The sequence below is a fragment of the Amphiura filiformis genome, chromosome 4 (assembly GCF_039555335.1).
Source record: "Amphiura filiformis chromosome 4, Afil_fr2py, whole genome shotgun sequence".
NCBI lineage: Eukaryota > Metazoa > Echinodermata > Ophiuroidea > Amphilepidida > Amphiuridae > Amphiura > Amphiura filiformis.
Window position 1 is genome coordinate 25,077,975 of NC_092631.1, and position 10,438 is coordinate 25,088,412.

Here is a 10,438-nt window from a genome sequence, read left to right on the forward strand (position 1 = left end):
AGACAAACCAAACAGTCTTTTAGGGCTACCTTTTATGGTAAAAAGAGAAATGACTTATGTTGTAAATAAAAAAAAAAAAAGCAAGAAACAACAAAGTAAGAAACATAATAAAACAAAAAGGCATAAATAACCAAGAAAATATAAGTAATTGCAAGTAAAGCAAAAGAAGTCCCATTCGGCATCCATTTTACCCACAAATTAATGACACTATTAACAAAATCCACTGCCCATAAACCCACCGGTAAAGCCCATTCCATAAATAAAGTTATTTCATAAAGTTATCATGGAGGAATGTTTGATATTCATGCATAGTATGTGTACTCCTTTTCAATCTTTGAAGTAGCGAAACCTTCTCCGTGGACAGAGTGAAAAACGGGTACATTTCTTTAAAAGAGCATATCTTCAAAAGTTGTGAGCCAATTGATATAATTGTTTTGGTTTATTAAAGCTAACGACTCAAGGTTTTTTTACATACCAAAATATATTTGATCAACTTTTCAGAAATAGGAGAAAAAGAGGCGCAATGAGGGGCCTCTTTTTGGGGGGACACCCTGTAGTATATAGCAGGCTAGCAGGTTACATTTGACTCCCCTCTATAAAAGTGTAAATGGATCAGCCCAAACCCAAAGATGACCTCCTAAATTGGCCCTGACCTTGCCTCACAACTCACCCATCACTGCATGCCAGTAACAGGTTCATTTCCATGTCTTCTCATCATCTACAGGTATGTTGGAATATACTTTGGTTGGATTATCCTTGTGGTTCTTTTGTTGATATTAAAAATAATATTATTTCTTTGTTCATTCAATTTCTGTGTTTAGTAAACTTCAGCATTTCATCCAAATTTGAGCTATTTGTTTGGAGTATTTTAATAAGACTCAGATGTTGTGAAGCCTATATCAGAAGGCTTGGGATATAATTGTTCAATCATAGATATTGGAATGTTTTATAAGCTTTGGATGTACCAAACCTAACAAAGAATTAGCTGTGGTGATGTTTAATATCAGATGGTCATTCTCCAGTTCGAATTTTGTGATTTGCTTTGTGTATGATTATATTTTGTTTTGTTTGACATTTCCATAGAGAGAAACATATGTTAAAGAGCAGCACTGTTAGCTACTGTTCAGACCAAATACATGTGAATGACAACACACCTGGAAATAAGGCATGCAGTGTTGGTGCAACAAAGTTGTCATTTTCTCTGTGCATTGAAGTGTCATATTTTGTTTATTCATATTTTGTTTATTCATGTATTTGTTTATTCATTATTGCATGTTATGTAACTTGCATATTATTTTCAACATGTTATTCAAATGATTGCTCTTATTAGTCACCATGCTTTAAAATTAGTAGCATATTGCTACATCCAATTGGTGTGAGCAAGCTAACTAGGGCAGTGAACTTTAAACAGTGGAAACTCATCATAACAAAGTTGTCAGGGACAGAGAAATTAGTTCTTTATATCCAAATTTTGTTATATCCGGGTTGTAAAAACAATAAATAACAAAATAATTTTGTATCTTGGTTCTGGAAAAATACTTCTTTATAACAGGGTTTTTCTTGGATCAAATTCAGATTTAGTTATAATGAGGTTTTACTGTATTTTACTAAACTTGGAATATACCAAATTGTTTTATATGTTTTAAATGCTTTCTGCATCATCCAGCATGATATTATTGCCCACTGATTTTTATTATTACTGCTGATGATCACTTCTGTAAATTGGAAATATTCAGTGTCCGAATTCAGAAAATAAAAGGGGTTGTCCCACGGACAACCAGGTTGTTATTTCTGGTTGTCCAACAATGTTTCTGGTTGTCCGTAAGCTGCCACAACCTGAAACAACTACATGTGACCAATAAAGTGGAGTGAGTGTAGTCAATTTATGAATAATTACTCTTAAGGGCTGGGGTATGAACGTTTGGACAGTATTTATTGTGGGACATTAGAGCACATCAGACATCGAATTGCATTCTGAATACGAAGAATGTCACTCTGATATCAAATAATTTTGATTTTTGAAATTAGCAATTTAATACACATTTTATGGCAAATCATTAAAATTGATATTTTTGATATTTAACAGTACTTGAAGTAAACTTTATAAATCTGATGATTTATACTTAAAGTGTATGTAGTTTTTGTAGGTGGGATGAAAAAGCCGACGATCAATTGAAAATTTTGACCTTTTCAGATTGAAGATATGGATTTTTATCCCAAAACACCAAAAAAAATTAGGTCTTTTTGAAAAAATCCATATCTTCAATATGAAAGGTCAAAATTTTCAATTGACCGTCGGCTTTTCCTCCCTGCTACATACACTTTAAGAATATGTCATTAGATTTATATAATTTACTTCGAGGACTGTTATATATCAAAATTTGAAAATTATCCAATTTTTATAATTTGTCATAAAATTTGTATTATATTGTGATTTTCAAAAGGTCTGAGGTGCTCTCATGTCCCACAAAAAATACTGTCGAAACGCAATAAACGCTCATTTTAGATCCCTTAAATATTTAACAATTCATCAGTTGTGTCAGGTTTGAGCAAACTAACATGCTGGAAAAGTGACTTTTGGCTGTAGATCTTTAGTTGTCCGCCGGACATCTAGAAGATTATTTTTGGTTGTCCGGACATCTAGAGGATTATTTTTGGTTGTCCGGTGCATGTTTTGGTTGTCCCGGGCGAACGAACAACCAAAATTTCGAACACTGGAAATATTGTTTTAAATGACCAAAGATTTAGGCATGTGGACTTTTAGGAACAAAATTAGTCCGTATTGATCGACATGTCCTTTGCTATACATGATCATTGGAATATTTTTGAGCTCTTTCTGTACTGAATCCGATGGGTAAAAAAGATTGTAAAAGTGTTTAATACCAAACTTGAAAGCTTAGCTTTTTTCTCAGTTTGTCGTCTTGTGCATTATTATTCTGTAAAAATGTGTAACTGTGCAACCAAATTAGCTATAAATAGGGGGTTGGACTGATGGGGAATGTTTTACTTTATTATATAGATGACATGATCCGGAGCGGGGGCTGGATTGGCTGGGTCACATATGTCACACGAAGGCTACACGATCTGGTCCATGGGGGCAAAAGGCGGCAAATTTGAAATTTAGATAAAGGCAAAAATATGGAGTAAAAAACAATAAAATACATAAGATTAAGAAAATACACACCACAAACCTTCAGAACTTTATAACCAAGTATGCTAGACCTTTGGTGTTTTCAGTATGTAATAACCTAATGTTTATATAAGGTAATAATTATAGTAACTCAATTGTTAAAAATGCCTCCTTTGGCCCCCATGGAGCAGATCGCGTCACATAGAAAAATGGAGGCGTAGGGATGGCAAAAAACATTTAAACCTAATTTATCAAAATAATTATCCCAAACATACAGTGCCATATATTATTACCTAGATTATAAAAATCCAATTAGTTAAAATTATATGTTCAAGTAAATGCCGGATTCCCAACTTTGATAACAAACCTATACATTGCATTCCAACATCACAGAAATACTCAGAATCACTGAGGAGTCATCATCTGTTACCACTGGCACTCACCAGTAACAGGAAGAAAAGAGTCTGGAAGAATTAGTATTGAAGAAGGAGACGTAGTGGGTTAGTAATTTTGTGCCACTGATGGGATTGCATTCATTGTTGTTGTGCATCCATGTACATGTAAATGTAGACATGGTCTCCTGACCTGTAATTTTTGCCTGAAAATCTCAATTTCTTACCAAAAGTATATAACAAAAGCAGGCAGTCACGAAAGCAGGCGAGACACATGGTTGGGAACTGCCTTGAGTTTTGGCCTCATTGTGACCTTCGACCCATGGTGGGCAGCATAGGGGTATATGCACAGATATACTACAGACTATGTATCAACAGTCAAAGTCCCTGTGTATTGTATAGTGCGATTTCTCGCCTATTCATCGATGAGGGCCGATTGTTCACTCGTGCAGTGTCTAACAATCACGCCAGCGCTGCATGCCTTTGCGTATACGCGATAGAGCGTTGCATGCTTTCGCGATAGACCGTGAAATATGCGAAAATTGCATAGCAGTCTCATCTGTCGCATTTCATGGAAAATTGCAGTGTTTTCCTTCAAATTGCACAAAATTTATTGCCAGTTTGGATTGTTCTAAGAAGTCTTTGGATGAGATTTTTTTTATCCTAGGTTCTGCAACAAAGTGCAACTGCCTTTTGCTGTTTGTCGGGAGTCCGAGCCTTGATCCACTATTTTGATAACAAACCTTGCTATATACGTACATTCCATTCCAACAGAAGTACACAGGATCATTGCGGAATCATCTCATACCACTCACCAGTAGTGATTAACATTGGCACAAACCAACAGAAGTATTGAACAGAAATACACAGAATCACTGAGGAGTCATCTCATACCATTCACCAGTAGTGATTAACATAGGCACAAACCAACAGAAGTATTGAACAGAAATACACAGAATCACTGAGGAGTCATCTCATACCACTCACCAGTAGTGATTAACATTGGCACAAACCAACAGAAGTATTGAACAGAAATACACAGAATCACTGAGGAGTCATCTCATACCATTCACCAGTAGTGATTAACATTGGCACAAACCAACAGAAGTATTGAACAGAAATACACAGAATCACTGAGGAATCATCTCATACCATTCACCAGTAGTGATTAACATAGGCACAAACCAACAGAAGTATTGAACAGAAATACACAGAATCACTGAGGCGTCATCTCATACCACTCACCAGTAGTGATTAACATAGACACAAACCAACAGAAGTATTGAACAGAAATACACAGAATCACTGAGGAGTCATCTCATACCACTCACCAGTAGTGATTAACATAGACACAAACCAACAGAAGTATTGAACAGAAATACACAGACTCACTGAGGAATCATCTCATACCACTCACCAGTAGTGATTAACATAGGCACAAACCAACAGAAGTATTGAACAGAAATACACAGAATCACTGAGGAGTCATCTCATACCACTCACCAGTAGTGATTAACATAGACACAAACCAACAGAAGTATTGAACAGAAATACACAGACTCACTGAGGAATCATCTCATACCACTCACCAGTAGTGATTAACATAGGCACAAACCAACAGAAGTATTGAACAGAAATACACAGAATCACTGAGGAGTCATCTCATACCATTCACCAGTAGTGATTAACATAGGCACAAACCAACAGAAGTATTGAACAGAAATACACAGAATCACTGAGGCGTCATCTCATACCACTCACCAGTAGTGATTAACATAGACACAAACCAACAGAAGTATTGAACAGAAATACACAGAATCACTGAGGAGTCATCTCATACCACTCACCAGTAGTGATTAACATAGACACAAACCAACAGAAGTATTGAACAGAAATACACAGACTCACTGAGGAATCATCTCATACCACTCACCAGTAGTGATTAACATAGGCACAAACCAACAGAAGTATTGAACAGAAATACACAGAATCACTGAGGAGTCATCTCATACCACTCACCAGTAGTGATTAACATAGACACAAACCAACAGAAGTATTGAACAGAAATACACAGACTCACTGAGGAATCATCTCATACCACTCACCAGTAGTGATTAACATAGGCACAGACCAACAGAAGACATCTTGAAGTATCAAGAAGAGTCAGGAAGAATTAAGTATTGAAGGAGAGTGTATAGCGAACCATCAACACTAGCTAGAACTATAGGTGCTAGGTAAGATTGGAATAAAATGAAAAGCATGAATCCTTGACAAGATATTAAGGGATCTGGAATGAGCGTTTATGGCGCTTCGACAGTATTTTTTGTGGACATGAGAGCACCTCAGATGTATCGAATTGCATTCTGAATACGAAGTATGTCTTTCTGATATCAAATAATTTTAATTTTTTGAAATTCACGATATAATACAAATTTTATGACAAATCATTAAAATTAAAATTGTCAAATTTTTGATATATAACGAAATAAATAAATTTGATAAATCTAATGATATATTCTTAAAGTGTATGTAGCTGGGAGGAAAAGCTGACGATCAATTGAAAATTTTGACCTTTTTATATTGAAGATATGAAATTTTTTAACAAAAAGACCTATTTTTTTGTGGTGTTTTGGGAAAAAAAAAACCCATATCTTCAATACGAAAGGTCAAAATTTTCAATTGATCGTCGGCTTTTCATCCCACCTACATACACTTTAAGTATAAATCATCAGATTTATAAAGATTACTTCAAGTACTGTTAAATATCAAAAAAAAATTATTTGATATCATCAGGACATTCTTCGTATTCAGAATGCAATTCGATGTCTGATGTGCTCTAATGTCCCACAATAAATACTGTCCAAACGTGCATACCCCTTCCCTTAAGTGTACTGTATTTTTAAGGTGCTGTGCATAATTTTGCAGCACTTGCTGTTATTAAATCCCTGTTCTGCTGATTCCAGTGCTTTACTATGCAGTGCATCCAATCGAAGTGCATAATCATGCATTGTCCCTGATTGTAAAGTGCATACTCACCTACTGCTGCTGATGTGCATACAATGCAAGTGACAAACATTGCACTGTTTTCCTTCAAATTGCACAAAATTATTGCTAAAGGATTAGAATTTCGCTAGGTTTGGATAGTACTTAGAAGTCTTTGGATGGGATTTTTTTATCCTAGGTTCTGCAATGAAGTACAACTGCCTTTTGGTATGTGTGTGTTGTACCATAAATTTTAAAATCTATGGTTCTACATATGCATATGCAAGTCACAAACAATGGAAAGAACACTAGGTGGAATAATTCTGGTATACCCTGCACACATGTATAGCCCTAAAAAATAGGGTGCGCAGGGTTGATACCAGAATTGTATTGAAAACACTAGGGTGTAGACCTTGCAGGGTAAACCAGTATTGCACCAATGTGGGAATACAACTTATTTATTAATTTGAATGCCATGAAATGTGATATGTTGTGATCTTTATAACAAACATTCATCTCAAAGTGACCATAGATGCCTCATTTACCTGCATTTGTCTGTAGAACAGTGTGTGCAGTGCAGCTTATCAATTTCATGGCTATTCCAGTTGAAACCCATACACCCACTATGGAAGACATGACCTTATGAAATCAAGTACAGTGGAAACTCATTAACACGAAGTTGTGCGGAATTCAAATTTTCCTTCTTGATATCAGGCGTTCGTGTTATCCAGTTCTAATAACATGTGAAATGTATGCTTGGGGATGTAAAACATACTTCTTGTTATCAGGAACTTCATGTTAAGAGGGATCGTGTTAACGAGTTGCCACTGTATGTGGTATCATTTAATCATTCATACACTTAGTATGTGGTACATGTGGTTTGAAGACAAAGGTACCTTAATTAATGTGGTCAGACTAATTTATATATATAGGTAAAAAGAAAGCTTCCAAAACAGGAGCATAGCCAGGGGGAACTGCCCCCTCCTCACAGAAAATTTTCAGGACAAAAAATTGACAAATGGGGACAAAACTTGATGGGCTTTGCCCCATCGCCTTAAAATCTTGGCTATGCTACTTTTTCAAACATTTTTGACCCACCCTTAAGGGCTGGGGTATGAACGTTTGGACAGTATTTATTTTGGGACATCAGAGCACATCAGACATATCGAATTGCACTCTGAATACGAAGAATGTCATTCTGATATCAAATAATTTTGATTTTTTGAAATTCGCAATTTAATACACATTTTATGGCAAATCATTAAAAATTGATATTTTTGATATTTAACAGTACTTGCAAGTAAACTTTATAAATCTGATGATTTATACTTAAAGTGTATGTAGGTGGGATGAAAAGCCGACGATCAATTGAAAATTTTGACCTTTTCGTATTGAAGATATGGATTTTTTTCCCAAAACACCAAAAAAAAATTAGGTCTTTTTGGGAAAAAATCCATATCTTCAATATGAAAGGTCAAAATTTTCAATTGACCGTCGGCTTTTCCTTCCTGCTACATACACTTTAAGAATATATCATTAGATTTATATAATTTACTGAGGACTGTTATATATCAAAATTTGAAAAATATCAAATTTTTATAATTTGTCATAAAATTTGTATTATATTGTGATTTTCAAAAAATGAAAATTATTTGATATCAGAAAGACATGCTTCGTATTCAGAATGCAATTCGATAGGTCTGAGGTGCTCTCATGTCCCACAAAAAATACTGTCGAAACCCAATAAACGCTCATTTTAGATCCCTTAATTGAATATCTTATCATGCACTAATAAATTTCGTAAAATGTACTTATGCATGGAGAAATTTGACTACTCAGGAATCTTTGACCCACCCTTGTTAATAGAACAATAAGTAACAGAAACATTCCAACATTCAAGTACCGTAGATCATTTTGAGCTATTTTGGTAATTATATATTTTGTAGAATATTTTTATAACTTTCGCTCTGGTTATAATTACAGTGATGGGATCCAGAGGCAAGGAATTCAACCAGACTGGGAACAAAGAACTACAGGATATGGCACATACAAGTGATAAACCTCACAAATGCAGATATTGTGACAAGGGCTTTAGCCAGGCTGGTGACAAGAAGAAACATGAAATGACACACACAGGTGCTAAACCACACAAATGCAGCTATTGTAATAAGTGTTTTAGCCAGGTTGGTAGCTTGAAGCAGCATGAAATGACACACACGGGTGATAAACCACACAAATGCAGATATTGTGACAAGTGCTTTACCCATGCTATCTACAAGAAGCGACATGAAATGACACATACAGGTGATAAACCACACAAATGCAGATATTGTGACAAGGGCTTTAGCCAGGCTGGCGACAAGAAGCAACATGAACTGACACACACAGGTGATAAACCACACAAATGCAGATATTGTGAAAAGTGTTTTAGCCAGGTTGGTAACTTGAAGCAACATGAAATAATACACACATGTGATAAACCACACAAATGCATGTATTGTGACAAGGGCTTTAGCATTGTCAGCAACAAGGAGCTACATGAAATGACCCACACAGGTGATAAACCACACAAATGCAGATATTGTGACAAGGGCTTTAGCCAGGCTGGTGACAAGAAGCAACATGAACTGACACACACAGGTGATAAACCACACAAATGCAGATATTGTGGCAAGTGCTTTAGCCGGGCTGGTGACAAGAAGCGACATGAAATGACACATACAGGCGATAAACCACACAAATGCAGATATTGTCACAAATGCTTTAGCCAGGCTGGTAACAAGAAGCAACATGAAATGATACACACAGGTGATAAACCACACAAATGCAGATATTGTGACAAGTGCTTTAGCCGGGCTGGTGACAAGAAGCAACATGAACTGACACACACAGGTGATAAACCACACAAATGCAGATATTGTGACAAGTGCTTTAGCCGGGCTGGTGACAAGAAGCAACATGAACTGACACACACAGGTGATAAACCACACAAATGCAGATATTGTGGCAAGTGCTTTAGCCGGGGCTGGTGACAAGAAGCAACATGAACTGACACACACAGGTGATAAACCACACAAATGCAGATATTGTGGCAAGTGCTTTAGCCGGGCTGGTGACAAGAAGCAACATGAACTGACACACACAGGTGATAAACCACACAAATGCAGATATTGTGGCAAGTGCTTTAGCCAGGCTGGTGACAAGAAGCGACATGAAATGACACATACAGGCGATAAACCACATAGATGCAGATATTGTGACAAATGCTTTAGCCAGGCTGGTAACAAGAAGCAACATGAAATGATACACACAGTAGTAAACCACACAAATGCAGCTATTGTGACAAGGGCTTTGCCGGGTTAACCCAAGAATCAACATGAAATGACACACACAGGTGATAAACCACACAAATGCAGATATTGTGACAAGGGCTTTAGCAAGGCTGGTGACAAGAAGCGACATGAAATGACACATGCAGACCTGTAGTATGATAAAGCACACAAGTGCAGATATTGTGACATTATAAAGTGCTTTAGCCTTGCACTGCTGATAACAAGAAGTGACATTGCAAATAATGCGGATGAAACAATACTTTTATGTCACATACATTGTACATCTTGTTTATAATCAAATCTGTTAACTCAACTGTTTTCATTAGGAACACATACATGCCTCTTATATATTCAAGTATATTGGAAACTTATTGCCAACTCTCGTGTAAATGTACAAAAGTTGTGCAACGGCTACCTCGTGTTAGATTTTAAGACAACATTTGCAGAGGAATCTAGAAACTTGACAAAACTCTATAATTCTATATACACAAGAACTGGTCATCCCTATACCGATGCGTGGCCGCAAACGTAACTGTCCCGGCTGAAAAATGAATCAAAAAAGGTACGGCAAGAATTTTTCGCATCACGTCGTCAAGTTCACT

At 36.2% G+C, this 10,438-nt stretch overlaps 1 protein-coding gene across 1 annotated transcript; it reads left to right on the forward strand.

Annotated features, from left to right (window-relative positions):
• The first annotated feature begins 4,304 nt into the window (after positions 1 to 4,304).
• LOC140149753 (uncharacterized) lies at positions 4,305 to 9,832 on the forward strand. Its single transcript, XM_072171807.1, has 2 exons — positions 4,305 to 5,756; positions 8,488 to 9,832. Exon 2 carries the CDS (start codon positions 8,490 to 8,492, stop codon positions 9,534 to 9,536), a length of 1,047 nt encoding a protein of 348 aa, XP_072027908.1. The 5' UTR covers positions 4,305 to 5,756; positions 8,488 to 8,489; the 3' UTR covers positions 9,537 to 9,832.
• The last annotated feature ends 606 nt before the right edge of the window (positions 9,833 to 10,438 follow it).